The 14,707-nt window shown below is 54.6% G+C and overlaps 1 protein-coding gene across 5 annotated transcripts in view; it reads right to left on the reverse strand.

Annotated features, from left to right (window-relative positions):
- Nucleotides 1-14,707, reverse strand: part of PRKAR1B (protein kinase cAMP-dependent type I regulatory subunit beta) — a 126,105-nt gene that overhangs the window by 15,002 nt on the left and 96,396 nt on the right. For all 5 annotated transcript variants that reach the window (XM_055339282.1, XM_055339281.1, XM_055339284.1 and 2 more), the window contains 3 exons: nucleotides 14,235-14,393; nucleotides 7,507-7,567; nucleotides 2,503-2,624 (listed from right to left, as the gene is read on the reverse strand). In XM_055339282.1, coding sequence (XP_055195257.1) covers nucleotides 2,503-2,624; nucleotides 7,507-7,567; nucleotides 14,235-14,393 — 342 coding nt within the window. The remainder of the gene's footprint in view (nucleotides 1-2,502; nucleotides 2,625-7,506; nucleotides 7,568-14,234; nucleotides 14,394-14,707) is intronic.

Consider the following 14,707-nt stretch of genomic DNA (forward strand, 5'->3'; position numbering starts at 1 on the left):
GTATTAGAGCCACTGCCTGTCCCTTCTCATGGGGCTTGGGGCCTGGCTGGGTCTGGCTGGGTGCGCTCACTTGGGGTCTCTGCTGATGCCGGTGGGTGGCAGCTGGGGTTGCAATGTGGACAGTGGGCTGGACATCCAAGGCGGGGCATCAAGTGGCTTCTGAACTCAGATCTCATGGCCCCACTGATCAGATGAGCCATGTGGGCATCTCAGAGCACAGCCACTGGTGCCAGGAAGGAGGGCCCCAAGGATGAGCGTCTGGAGCCCCCCACAACCAGCCTGGATGCCCCAGGCCAAGGCTGCTGTGCCCCACTGGTCTGCCAATTCGCCAAGGCCCTCCCACCTGCCCAGGAGTGCAGCAAGGACTCCGCGGTCCGCCACACCCAATGCAGATTCAGGGACCGGGGAAGGGGGTGGTTCTAACAAAGCGGTGGCTGAAGGGACCCCCTTTCCCCTCAGTGAGCCTCATGTTCTTTTTTTTTTTCTTTTAAGATTTTTTATTTTATTTATTCATAGAGACACAGAAAGAGAGAGGCAGAGACACAGGCAGAGGGAGAAGCAGGCTCCATGCAGGGAGCCTGACGTGGGACTCGATCTCAGGTCTCCAGGATCATGCCCCGGGCTGCAGGCGGCACTAAACCGCTGCGCCACCGGGGCTGCCCCGAGCCTCATGTTCTTAACTGAAATGCCAGGCCCACACAGACCCAGGCAGGGTGTCACCCCGAAGACCACAGGTGAGAGGTCAGAGTATCCGGGGCATGGGGGCACAGGGGTCCTCTGGGTCAGCCATGAGCCACTGCAGAGGGGATGTCACCCCACCAGCCCTTTGATTGACAGTAGCCATGGCTTTCTGCAGAGGCCCTCAGGCCCCCGGCCATAGGCCCCAGCTCTCTTCCAGGATGCTCAGGAAGACCACATAAACTCTGAGGCAGAAGCCTCAGGAAAGTCGCCTCCAGGAGCAGAGAGGGGAGCCTGGCCAGCCTTCCCTGACAACCAGCTCCACATCACAGCACTTGTCCAGCCTGGGGTTTATTTGTCCGTCCTTCCTTTTTTTTCTCTTTTCAAGGAAATGTTAGCATTGAGTGGGCTCCTGCCCTCAGGACCTCAAGCTATGCTGCCAAGAACGCCTCCCTGTGCTGGGAACTCCTTCAGAAATATTTATGCAGTTTTCAGGGAGCTCAGGTTGGAGGCAGCCTCTTTTGCTCATGCACACGCACACACTGCCCGCCACCTGCAAGCACGGTCTATCCAGGGCACAATGCTGGGATTGGGTGGGGAGGTGATCAGGTCCCCATAAGCACGCTTGCAGCACAACCTGGAACCTCCCTGGTGCTTCAGGTACCCCCACAGACCCGCCTCAAGCAGATGGCAGAGAGGAGGGACCCTGACATGCCCTCCTGGGGAGGCTTTGCAGGAGTCCAGACTAAAGTCGCAAACCAAATTTGTGTTTCGTGTTCATGGGATCTTATCTGTGTCACTCATGTTTTATGGGCCGCATGTCACTGAGGTAGATGAGTGCCGGCAGAGCAGGCTCCAAACCTCATGACCTGCATCAGCAACCTGGCAGATTCTCCTTATTTTAAACTAAGAAAGTGGCTCCCAAGCACCAAGCTCTGTGTATCCATCAGCCCTGCAGAGACCCAGCAGTGATGGCCCGCTCCAGACAGCAAGGTGATGCTGCTGCTGCTCTGGGCCACCAGGCTACCATGCGGAGGGCTCCCTTTGTCCAGTGGCAAAATGCACAGCTGAAGAATGTGCTTTAATGAGCATGAACGTGAAATCCTTCCGCCCCTGAGCACCAGAGGAGGAGGAAGTGAGCCCAACAGACGGCAGCATACTTCTGGGCCTGCGTCATTGGGGCTGCCCACACGGCGAGGCGGGCCCCCCATTCATTCCGGGCAGTGCCTGGGTGGAGGCTCACTCTGGGGGTCTCAGCCCAGCCCAGCCCTGGGGACAGGCAGCCACAGCAGCTGCTCAGCCCTGTCAGTGACAGGCTCGAGTGTGGCCGCCACGGATTACAGCCCCAGCCCCAGCTGTCGCTAGGCCTCGTAAAAGTGACTCATGCATGTCCAGGCTGAGAACCTGGAACCATTTTTTAAAACTAAACTTTTAATTTGAGATCATTGTAGATTTGCACGTAGTTGTAAGAAACAGCGCCATGTGCCCTAAATTTACGCATTTCCCCCAACAACAACATGCCATAAAACTATAGGTGCCATGTGACACCCAGGGTCCCAGTGTGGGTTCAGACCTCTACTGAGCCTACACGTGTGTTCAGTGTAGCACCGTCCTCACATGGCACTGCATATGCGTGGGCCTGGGGACCCGAACCATTTTCTAAGAGGAGATCTTTCTGATTCTCAAGGGCATGAGGACACATCAGCACTGGCCTGCAGCTGTTAGCGGGATAGAGAGTGGGAGGGTGGTGGGTTGGGGTCATGCACACGGAGCAGCAAGGGCGGGGCACCTTGTCCCCTACACCCCTGATTGGGCAGCACTCACCTCCGTGATGATGAAGAAATCGTCCCCGGGCTCTCCCTGGACCACGATCTTCTCTCCGTCCTCAAATTGCACAGGCTCCAGGGCGTCTGCCACAGTCAGGCGCTCCCATTTCTCCAGGGACTCTAGAGCGGGCGACAAGGAGACTGTCACCACACTGTGCACCCCCTGCTCTGCACCCCAATGCTTTCTCAGGAAGCGCCGTGGGTCAGCCTTCGCTAGGACAGCAGTGAGTGAGACAGGGAGCACGTTTCCGTGCTGGGAGGGCCTGGGCGGTTCACCAGTGAGTCAGGCGGGATGTATGGGGACAGGGTCTTAGATCGGGCTCTGTGCTCACACACATTGTGGTTTAGCCGAGGTGCTGGGTGCTGGAAGTGGGGCCTGTGAACCCAGCATGAAAACACTCCTGTCATCTTTAGTTGAAAGTTGCCTGTGTTCTTGCAAAAACACCATCATAGCTAAGCACTGGGAATACTATGCCGTTTAAAATATTTCAGAGTGGTTGGAGCAATTAGCTGTTCACTAGAATCACCATTCATCACGGCTCAACTGCAAATGCATTTATGTCACAGCAATGTGCATTGCACGCCTTCCATTATTTTAGGTCAAAATACTTAATTCCAATGCCTCACTCATCTTTACAGCTTGCAAATTATACATACCTTTCTGCCTCTCCCCATACCTTCCCTTCCTGTCACTGTCCATCCCTAACCCTCAGGAAGGAAAAGGAGAAAAAAAAAAAAACCAATACGCTCCTTTGGAAGAAAACGATTGTCTGATTAACTATTTCTTTTTTGGCAGAAAAACCTTCCCTGGCCTATACTTATCAGATGCTACTTAAGTAGGTCAGCGGCTAAAAATACAGAGCAAAGCATTTATTTTAGAACTAGGTTAGGAGCGGGATTTCTCTGCTTTAAGACGCCTGCCAATGCTGTGCGTACAAAGGACGAGCTTTCGCAGAGCCGTCAGCATACGCGCCCCGCTGGCCCGCCAGGAAAGGTTTGCACGGCCAGCGTTGCTCAGGAACCGGAGCCAGTAGCATTCCCACACAGAATGAGTCCATGTTCACGGTGATGCCAGCCCGAGGGCCACATGGCCCGGGTCGGGGAAGGTCCATTCCCACCGTCCCATCAGCTGATTTCTCCATTACATCGGAAACGTGTAATACTCTGCAGTCTGAAGGTCAAGACACACAGAGCTGTGTCCTCCAGTGGCAGAAATCTCAGGAGAACCATCAGAAGACACAAGGGGAATGACAGTCTCTGGCCTCAGTTTTTGAACCAGATCCAGTCTCTGCGGCAACGCAGAACACACAAGCCCTGGGAGCCCTTTTGCAGCATCCGAGGTCTCAAGCCTTAGGTTTCTGGGAGCTGGCTGTCTACCCTACAGGGAAGCAACAGGCCCCTTTCCTGAGAGGGATCTCAACATCGGACCAGACACGATTGCAGGAAGCAGCCAGCAGCCGCAGCCCGAAACCATGTGAGGTGCCAGACACAGAGCGCCAGGGTGGCTTCTGGGCTCACGCCTCCCTCAAGCCTGCCAGGTTCAGTGCCCGTCACAGGCCGACCCCAGTGTCCACGCGCAGAAACCAGACCTCCAGGCCCCAAATGCACAACTGCCCCCCGCCATGCCCCTTCCTGCTGGCGGAGGGATGTGAGCTGAGGGCAGGCTGGCAGAGCAAGACTTCCGCGCCTCCCTGCAGACCTCCCTCTGGAGGATTCTGTGCAGTTGGGGTGACTGACAGCGAAGGGATGAGTCTTGTGGCTGCTCTGCCCGATGGCCGCAGAGGAGCACTCACTGGCAATCCATTCATCGGGGGGAACAAAGCTTATGGACAGGTGTGACCAGAGCATGAAAGGGTGCTTAGTGGACAATAAAAGGAGGATGGATGTGGAAGGTGACCATGGGCCCCAGGGTCCTAGGCTTGGGGATTTCTCGTGGGGCTAAAGTACCCCTCACATAGCTCCGTGGAACCCAGGGACCAGCTTGTGAGGCTGCCAATTTTCGTTTCTCCAAGAATGACACTGGCCACAGAGTGCGGGGTCCCTTCATAAGATGTGTCCAGCCCAGGCACCTGCAGGAACAGACTCACAGGCACAAGGCCTCCACTGGGGTGACAAGAAGGTTCTGGAACCAGGGTGGGGTGATAGGGGCACTATACTGAGTACAGACGTCCTGACAGGAGAAATGGCTGGTGCGGAGAATGCTGCGTGATGTGCTTTCACCCGCAGAGGAAGAGAAGAACCAGAACCTTCTCACACCATCTCACAGGGTCTCTGCGAGGATATGGGGTTAAGCTGCTGCATGCACCCTGGCTAAGTGCTGAGGCCAGGGTCAGATGCCCCATGGTGCCCTCCCTGCCAGGCCTACTTTACTGTTTTGGGTTAAATTACTCATATTCACTACAAAGAACTCAAGAAATACAGCAAAGTGTAAAAAATGTGAAAAACTGCCAAGTGCTACCCAGAAATAGCTGCTGCGACGTCACACAACCTGGCCGTGTCTCCAGTCAGAGACTCGGACCGGACAGAAAGACAAGCAGAAATACTCTTATACATATGACCCACCAGCTGTGTCACCTTTAATGTGAAGTCTTAAATTCTACTTTACGAGCCAAGAGTAACTGAGTGTCTTTTTCAATGTAAGATACATTCTTTTCTAAAAGATTCTCTTTTAAAGGATCATGGAAAAAACACCGACTCAGTCGTCAGATTGAAGCATATGGAATGTCTGCCTTTTAGGTCAAAAAATGTAGAAAATGGGCCATTTCATGTGGCTTGACTCGACAGACACTGAATTTCAGGCAGCAGTGGCTCCGTTAGGACGAGCTGGCTCCTCCTGGCCTCACTATGGGTTTTGGGTTTTGCTCCCTGGTGTGACCTGTGAAGGAGCAAACACACTGCACACCACCCACCCTGATCGGGGTCTTCTGGAGCCCACCTTGGGGGTGCTGGCCATCTGTGGACACCCCGGGCCTGGCTGAAGGGTGCCCTCCTCCCTGCTCCACTGTGGCCCTGCCCTGCCCTATGCCGTTCCAGCGTGTCACAGCCTCCATGCTCAATCTCATCCACTTTTCTTCATTTGGAGAAAAAGTTAATCAAAAAAGTAGTGTGAACAACATAACCAACATCTGTCCTGAATAAAATCATATGAATACTCTGTCATAATTGCTTTGGATCTACTTGTTAAGGGTTTTATTCTTTATTTATTTATTTATTTGTTTATTTATTTATTTTTAATTCAAGCATAGTTGACCTTCAGGTCTGTTTTTTAGAGTGATGTGAAATTCCACTGGTAAAATCAAAGGCCCCTTGACATCAAGCTCGGCCTGACTTCTCTTCTGCTCTGGAAGCCAAGGCCTCTAAAGACCTGGCAGGCAGTCTCACACCTTTCCTGTAAGACAGCCTCACGGATGCTACAGAGGGCTGAGGCCCCTGCTGCTTTCTGCTTCTGAGACCTGCAGTAACCCTGAGCTCTGATCCATTGGTTTGACTGCATTCCCCCCACAGGACGGGGCAGACTTCACATTGTTTCCACTCCCCATCTTCAGGCCGCTGCTAGCTCACTGGATTTCTGTTCTTGATGAATCCTACACTGGATTTGTTTTCTGTTTCCTCGGACATGCTCTCCCTGCACCTGGGTTCTTTTCTGTGTGTCACTTGCTCTGAGTGTTCCTCTGTTGTTCTGGCACCTGGGGCTGGTCTGTTTGGCCGCCGTGGCTTCTCCCTCCACTTATCTAAGCTTGGTATGAGCTCAGGGTGGCGGTGGGGGGGAGGGGGCTTCCTCCTGCCTTCCCCCTCCAATCTTCCACAGGAAGGGCAAGCAGTGAGTCCTCTCTTCGTCTCCGGATGGCAGGGACCGGGCAGAGGGAGAGACCAGCTCCCAGCAGTGCGAAGGGTCAGCCCTGTGTCCCCAACAGCTCACACCACGCAGGCAGGTGACCTGGATTGCTGTGTCCTCATCTGTGAGTGTCAGCCTTTTGCTTCTTTTCCTTTCTCACTCCATTACATTCTTGGAAAAGGAGGATACCCTGCATTCACCTCTTTACCCAGCAGCCTGGCCTGGGGTTGCTGCTGGACGCTGCTGGTTTCCAATGGTTCTCAGGGGCTGGGCACTCAGCTGTCCCTCACCCTCCTAAGAGCACCCCTCTATGGGCTAGAGCTGCCCCATCCACAGGGGAAGTTGCCAGCCACCTGTCAAGTGCTCGACACAGATAGGGACTATTAGCTTCACTGCTGAAAGTTCTGCCAGACAAGGCTGGTCTGCATCAGCACCTGACCATCACATACGTTACAGCAACTTCAGAACACTTACAAAAATCTTGCTGGGAAAAATTTTGTTGATGCTCCTGAAAAGCAACTGAGATGTAACCATCGTATTTATCAGACCCCAGGACAAGAAAGGATAGAAATGCAGCAGGAAAAACCACACTTAGCAAAAAAAAACAAAAAGGGTCAGGGAAGGCAGCTCAGCACAGTGTGCTACATTTACTGGAACACAAGATGGGCTTTCAGCTCAGAACTGATGGACATGGAGGAAGGGCTGGAGGGGACGCTGGTGGTGGAGGGACAGACACCCAAAGCTTCTGGGATGAAAGCGCAAACACTTGAGCAGAGGGTCATGGTGGCCTGGGGGAGCAGACACAGAGTTCTTGGGGGGTGTGTGCATACGTGTGTGAGCGTGTCTGTGTGGGTGCATACATGTGTATGTGTGCTTGTGTGGGTACATACATGTGTGAGCATGCCTGTGGGGATACATACATGTGTGTGAGCATGTCTGTGTGGGTATATACGTGTGTGAGCATGCCTATCGGAGTGCATACATGTGTAAGAGCATGCCTGTGAGGGTACATACATGTACATGTCCCAAACTTGCACATCAACAAGAGCACTGAGCCTGCCAGGCATGCAGGGAATGTGGAAATGACTGGGGTTAACAGGCAAGACTCAGACGAGACTGGAGGAGGCCACACAGCACAGAGTCTCATACAGGGTTGGGGCCACTGACCCAGGATGGAGACCTTGCTGAGAAACTCCTCATACATCTTGCGCTTTCTCAGTGTGCTGCCCTGTTTGGAAAAAAGGAGAAGACAGAGAAGAAGGTGGGTCTTCACACCTGAATTGTTTCAATATCTCCAAATTTCTCCAAATGACTCTCAACTCTTAAAAGGAAACCCTTTGAGGGGAGCCTGGGGGACTCTGGGTGAAGCGCCTGCCTTCAGCTCAGGGATCTCAGGGATCAAGCCCCTGCTCAGCAGGGAGTCTCCTCCCTCTCCCTCTGCCTCTCCTCCTGTTCACTCGCTCTCTCTCAAATAAATAAATGAAATCTTCAGAAAAAAACTCTAAAAAAAGGAAACACTTTGAGAATTCCATGTCTCAGAAGCCCCTGAGATGCCGCCCCACGTCTCCCTCACATCCAGGCAGCTGTACCTCCCCTTGCCAGCAAGAGTGACCTCATCCAGGCTGGGCCAGTGACGGGTCCACACAGTGAGCACTCAATCCACCAGAGTCCCACACTGGGCTTTCCCTGCGCTGAGGGCAGGTATACCCAAGGTACAATGGTGAGGGGCCCTGACTGAGCCAGCTCACTGCACACCCTCACCTCAGTCAGACACACATAAATGGGAGCAGCCAACATCAGTGAATTCCCTGGACTGGATGTGCCTAAAACTCATGCCTGGTGAGAAAAGTCAAGGAGCTGCTTCTTTCCCAACCAAACGCTGGCTGAATAAGACAAAACCTGTGAACCCCATCAGCCTTTATGTAAATTAGAAATGAGAGTCCACCCCAAAATTAGAATCTGAATGTGAATTAGAAAAAGACACCTCATTCTTCAAGCATGCATCCCGGTGAGCTGGTGGCCTACTAAGCAAATGAAGAGGAAGCCCAGCCTCTCTATGGCCAGCCAGCTCCAGCCTGGCAGATAGAGAGCAGTCTGGACTTCAGCCCCTCATCCCTTTGCACAATGTACACACTCCATAACTATATATGGTAGCCCTGCCAACGACTACTGGTAAGTTCGGCACTTTCAGAAAACACAGATGTGCAATCCACCAACAGCCTTATCCATTGATGGGGGCTAGAATTTCGCCTGGGATGTGAAAAGGATGGAGAGGCCAGTGACCACAGACTAGACAAAGGTGGGAGGGAGAATGGTGACAATGAACAAGTGCTCAGGCCAGGGCAGCAGTGGGTCTGTCAGACACTTGGATCTGCCTAACTTTGTGAGAGTCCTGTCAAATGAGGACATAATTACATTCATCCCCAGAGGAGGAGGCAGGCTCAGAGGGGCAAGTGACCACCTAGACTGGGATCATAGGAGCAGGAATAAACCCAGACTGGGCTCTACAAGTCCCAAAGCTGGGCGATGATGATGACAGAGATCCTGGTGATGGTGATAATGGTGATATTGATGACGGTGGTGATGGTGATAGAGGTGATGGTGATGATGGTGATGATGGTGATGACAGTGATGGTGATGGAGGTGATGGGAATGATGATGGTGATAATGGTGATGATGGTGGTGATGGTGATGATGGAGGTGACAGAGTGATGGGGATGATGATGGTGATGGTGATGATAGGGATGGTGATGGTGATAATGATGGCGATGGGGATAATGATGGGGATGGTATTGAAAGTGATAATGCTGATGGTGGTGATGATGGTGACAATGGTGATGGTGGTGATGGAAGTGATGATGATGATGGTGATGACAGTGAGGGTGGTGATGGGGATGATGATGGTGATGAGGATGGGGTTGATGGTGATGATGATGATGGTGGTGGTGATGGTGATGATGGCAATAGTGATGATGTGGATGACCGGGATGGTGATGATGGGGATGGTGCTGATGGTGACGATGGTGATGACAGTAATGGTGATGATGGTGGCAGAGGTGATAGTGATCATAATGATGATGTGATGGTGGTGGTAAAGATGGTGATGATGATGGTGGTGGTGGAAGTAGTGATGATCCTTACTGAGCACAGTGGAGGAGGACTGACAGGGAGGATCAGCACATTCCCATTCTAACTCCAGATCACTCATAACACCCCCACCCTACTCTTAGCTCAGTCTTTCCCCCTCTGGGACTCAGTTTTCCCCTTCAGAAGAATGGTTAGTTGGCACCAAGTTATCTGTGTCTTTGACCTGGGCTCCTCCCCACCTTCCTCCAGACTTCCCACTGCTGCTCTCCCATGCCAATACTATCTCAGCCCAGAAGGCTCCTTGTCTGCTTCCCACTGAGACACAGAGGGAGGGCTACCAGCCTCAGAATGACTCCTCCATCATGAGAGATGGGGCTGGAGACTTCTGCAAACAGACCCTCAGCACTACCAAGAAGCCCATCCCAGGAAGAGGTGAGCAGAAGCAGCCCAGCTGAGACCTCCCAAGTGCTTCTAGGACTGGCACCTCTGAGGATCAGCTCTGACCAACCACCTCAGCTAGCCACTGTTACAGTCTCCACTCTATAGCAGGTGTGGAGGCTCAGAGAGGGATCATAACCTGCTTGTGTCCACGTGCCACTAATGGGGTCTGGTCAAAGCAGGATGTTGATGCAGAATTGGTGTTCATGCCACGGAGCTGCAGACATGCTAGGTATCTTCCCTACATAGGGATGGGAAAAGACCCACCCAGCACCCACTGTGCACGCCCTTCGGCCACACATCACCATCTGTCACTTTCATTTCTGGTCAGAGAAAGGGAGGCTGAGAGATCCCCCCACTATGCCTGGCCACCTGGCTGACTGAGCAGAGCTAGGACTGCCTAGCCCTTGGCCTCCTGAGGGTCAACCCACATGCTCTGAGAGCATTCAAGAGCACAGGGTTGTTTTCAGATAGGCCTGCAGATTGGGAGTAGGGGAGCTCAACACCCATTCTAGAGAGCAGTGGAATCTGGGGGCCTGCCTGTCCTCTGTCCCCCAGGGCCTGATAGCTGAAAACAAGGTGGTCCGGGCAGATACCAGAAGAGCGCCTGTCCCCAGTGTATACACATAAGGGCCCCAAACAGCACCCAGAGCAGATCCAGGAGCTGCGAGTAAGGTACAGTTGTGCCACTGCCTGGTTGGGACGGCTGCTCCATGCAGCCTCACCAGTGCCTGACCCAGGGGTACAAGGGTCGAAGGCAGGGAAGGACAGCGTTAGGAGGCTGCAGCAAGAGGCCAGCACATGGAGTCCACTGCGGGGGACAACCCTTGTCTTGCACCGCCAAGCCGACATGAAATGTGCAGGAGCAGGTGGGGGACCCTGGTGAACCAGGACAGGAGGGGCAGAGCAAAGTGAGGGTGGGGCAGGTAGGAGCAGGACAAGCCCCGAGGCAGGGAAGAGACTGAGGCTGTGCTGTGCATCTTTTCCAAAGCTCAGAGTGCCCAGGGGCCCAGAAGCTGATCTGGGGAGTCCAGACAGCTGTGGGTCAGGCTGCTGCCCCTCACTTGGCAGCTGGGTAAGCACCCTGTCTCTACAGACTGCATCCTCAACTGCACAACTCCTGCCCCAGAGGATCCCGTGAAGGTTATAGGAGCCAATCTGGGCCAAGGGACGTGTTGATGGGGGCCAGGCCTCTCCAGCACTAAAAAGACTGGAATCCTAGGAGGGTCCTGACGGCCACACAGAGACCCACAGGTACCCTCAGGCCCCTCCATCCAGCAAGGCCCCAAAAGGGCTAGGGACTCAGCCAGTGGTCCAAGATTCCTTATGGCCGGATGAGACACCACCATCAGCCTCAAAGGTGCTTCTGTGTGGCTGTAGCCTGTAGCCAAGGTGAGGACACAGCCCCAGACCACCTGTGGTAGAAAGAGGGTATTTCCAATGCTGTGGCTACCATCAGGGCAGTGTGGATGCCCACAGCGGCAGTAGGCTAAGCCCAGGCCACCTGAGGTCCCTGCCAGCCATGGAAAAAGCATTTCTTCCAAAACAGCAGGGACACCCCCCAGTGGAACACAGACACATTGGCTCAGGGACCTCAGACATCAAAGGGCAGCACAGCTGGCCTGTCTGTCTCCTGCTGCAGAATGACAGTGGCAGGCACTGCAACCCTCAAGTGAGAAGACCGGCTGCAGGGGCTGGCTGAGGTGCCTTCCCCTGGGGTTGGTGTCCCTCTGTGACAAAGACTACAGATGAGGTGAGGTGGGAGCCTGAGTGTCCTTCATGCACCAGGAGGGAGGCAACCCTTGGGCACTCTCTGCCAGAGAGGCTGGTGCATGACTCTTGCTTCAGGGGTATGGGGCAGCCTGATGAGGTTTTCCACCTTGTGCAGCTGCCCATTCCTCATGCAGGGAGTGCGCACCCCACACCTGACCCAGGAGGGACAGGCAGGGAGGGCACAGGCAGTGCTTCCTGACCCCTGCCATGCTGCACACGTGGACATGGAGCCTGGCTCTGCTCAGTGCCTCATGGAGCTCTGTCCATCCCTCTCCACTACATGGAGCAGCAGAGAGAGGCTTCTGGATCAGATGTCCTGGGGTCCCTGTCGCCTGAATGCACAGGGAGGGGCCGTCTCCCTGGAGAGACACCCCTGGCGGTACCCCCGCTCACTGTCTCCCCTGTGGGAGTGAATGCGTGGTGGGTACACTCTGCATGACAGCTGCCTCTAAATCTGCCCAAACCCAGGACTGATGCAAACACAGGCACCCTCCTGCAGGACACTCCCTTCCGGGTCAGCCAGCACTGTCATTTTCTTTCCCAAGATGCAGAAGCTCTGCAGACTCCCAGCACAGCCACAACTATTCTTAGTGCACAGGGATCCAGAATTAAGACAGAGGAAGTACCAGCTGCTTCAGTGGTTTGGGAACTTCCCTGAATACAAGGTTCCAGCCACAAAAATCCCACAGCCAAGAAGGGCTCAGCACTGGGGATGGTGAGGAACAATGGCTTATGCAATAGGGGGCCAGGTGTGTGAAGGGGACTGCAGGGGACAGAGGGTGCTGGGCCCTCTCCCAAACCTGCCCCTTCCTGGGAGGGGGGGGATGGTGCCTCAGGGTGTCCCACCTACACCAGCACACATTCAGCTGCTCTCTCCTGATGTATCCACAGCTCTACAAAAGCCCCTGACACACAGTGGGTGCCCAATCAACGCTTACTGAGTACACAGATGACGGGTTCCTCACGCACAGAGCCTGATCAAACAGTTGCCCAAAGACTGCACTGAAACCTTCCTGTGTTGTGAAACCCTGGGTGTTGCAATGGGATGAGGATGGGCAGGGTGGGGGTGTTGGTGATCCTGAGAGGGGAGGCAGCAGGAGCAGGACCCCATCTTCAGGCTCCCACCTGACTGAGCCATGAGGATGTTTCAAACAGGTGTTCCCCCAGAGCATCCCCACATCACAGTCCCTCCCTGGAAGCTGCAGTGTCCAGGCCGGCCTTGGGGAGACAGCCCAGTCCCAGAGAGCATGTGGGGGAAGCCAAGGGTCTCCCAGTAAGCAGCTGGCCTTAGTCACCTCCCTGTGGGCTGTTAGGACCCCTCCTGGGGTCTAGGCCCTGGAATCTCAGCAGACACCATCCCCGACCCACAAAGTAAAGCACCTGGTGCAGCCATGACCACCTAGCGAGCCTAAGTGACTGAGAAGCGAAGTTTCCCAAAGGCCAGGTGCTCAGCTCTGGTGGCCTCTTCCCAGTGATGGAGAAGGACCAAGACGGTGCTGGGAGGTCCTTGGACCAGTGTGGCCGGCCCAGAGCCTTCTGGCTCCCTCACTGCTGCCGGGGTCAGGATGCTTTCCACCATCTGCAGGACAGCCTCCAGTTGGCTGCAGAAGCTCCTCTGCTGAAACTACTGCAGGGCTCCCCACACACCCCCAGGTAGGAGCTGAGGGCTCTGTGTGAACCGTACCCCACGTGACCTTTACATTCCCATCCATGGTGGTCTCCCTACTGCTCCACAAGCATCCAAGCTTGTGCCATAGGGCCTCTGCCTGGACACTCAGGACATGCTGGTTCCTTGCCTCTGCTGTGATGCCACCTTATCCCAGGAGGGGGTCTTCAGGGCCTTTCTATAAAACAGTGGCCCTCCCACCCCACAGTCCCCTCCACCCTCTTCTCTGTTGTAATTATCTCTAAAGAATTGTCGCCACCTGAGATACTGCTCTACTAACTAACACGCTGGCTTCCTGAGGGCAGATGCTGCGTCTGTGGTGCCCCCTGATGCATCTCAGCCCTGAGAACAGTGCCTGGTGGGTGGTGTGTGTAGGATGAGCACTGAGTGGGCACTGGAAGAGCCTGCCTTCTCTCCCCAGGAAGAGCCTCTCGGTTCACAGCTCACCTCTAGGAGCCTTCTGTGCACCTGCCACAGCCCCAACCATTGCACAGGGACCCACACCTGCCCTGCACCAGCTAAGAGTGCATGTGGTTGCATGGAAGAGAAAACCTAAAATGACAGAGGCAAAAACACCTGGGGTTGACCCCTGTATGAGGATGTCTGGGGCAAGCAGTCCAGTCCCTCTATGCTGGGGCCACCAGAGAGCTAGGCTTCTGGCATCTCTTTGTTCCACCACCTTGGTGAATGGGTTCCATCCTCAGAGTCACCTCATGGTCCAGAATGGCAGCTGGTGCTCCAACCATCACAACCCCATTCCAGACAGCTGAAAGGAAATAGGGAAGGAAGGCAAAGAGGCCTTCCCAACTGCCTGCTTACCTTCTAAGAAGTTTTCAGAATCCCTCCCATACTTTTCACCCACCCCATCAGTCCTTTATCTGTCACCCTTGCTTGGATGAAGCTGAAGCTCCTGTGCCAGGGTGCCACTCACCATGAGGATACGCCGGTAGCTGTCCCGGTCGATGCCCCAGAGCTTGAGGTCCGTCTTGGCTTTCACGGTCGCTGCCCTGGGGGTGCCATAGATGAGCGCCAGCTCCCCAAAGCTGCCCCCTTCGCTGATGCTGGTCACCCACTCTCCATTCACATACACCTTCAGGGGATAGTGAGAAATGTCAGAAATGTCACAGTGGCGCATCCTGCACTAGCAGCCCTCCTCCACACCCACCAGAGGGGGCCCGGTGAGAAGGGAACATGCAGCCGCAGCTCCCAGGCCCCCTCAATTGGGGGAGCAACTTCCCACTCCGCTGCCCAAGCCTGTCCTGGATCTCTGCTGGCCATGCTGCCCGCCTCTCCCCCAGCTCTGCGCAGAGCCGCAGCTGGACAGGCACCATGGTGCCCTCGAGTCCCCACCCTCTGTCACAGTGAGACAGGCCCAGGCCAGAGGCGGAAGCACTGTCTAGGGCT

Source organism: Nyctereutes procyonoides, unplaced genomic scaffold, assembly GCF_905146905.1.
Source record: "Nyctereutes procyonoides isolate TBG_1078 unplaced genomic scaffold, NYPRO_anot_genome, whole genome shotgun sequence".
NCBI lineage: Eukaryota > Metazoa > Chordata > Mammalia > Carnivora > Canidae > Nyctereutes > Nyctereutes procyonoides.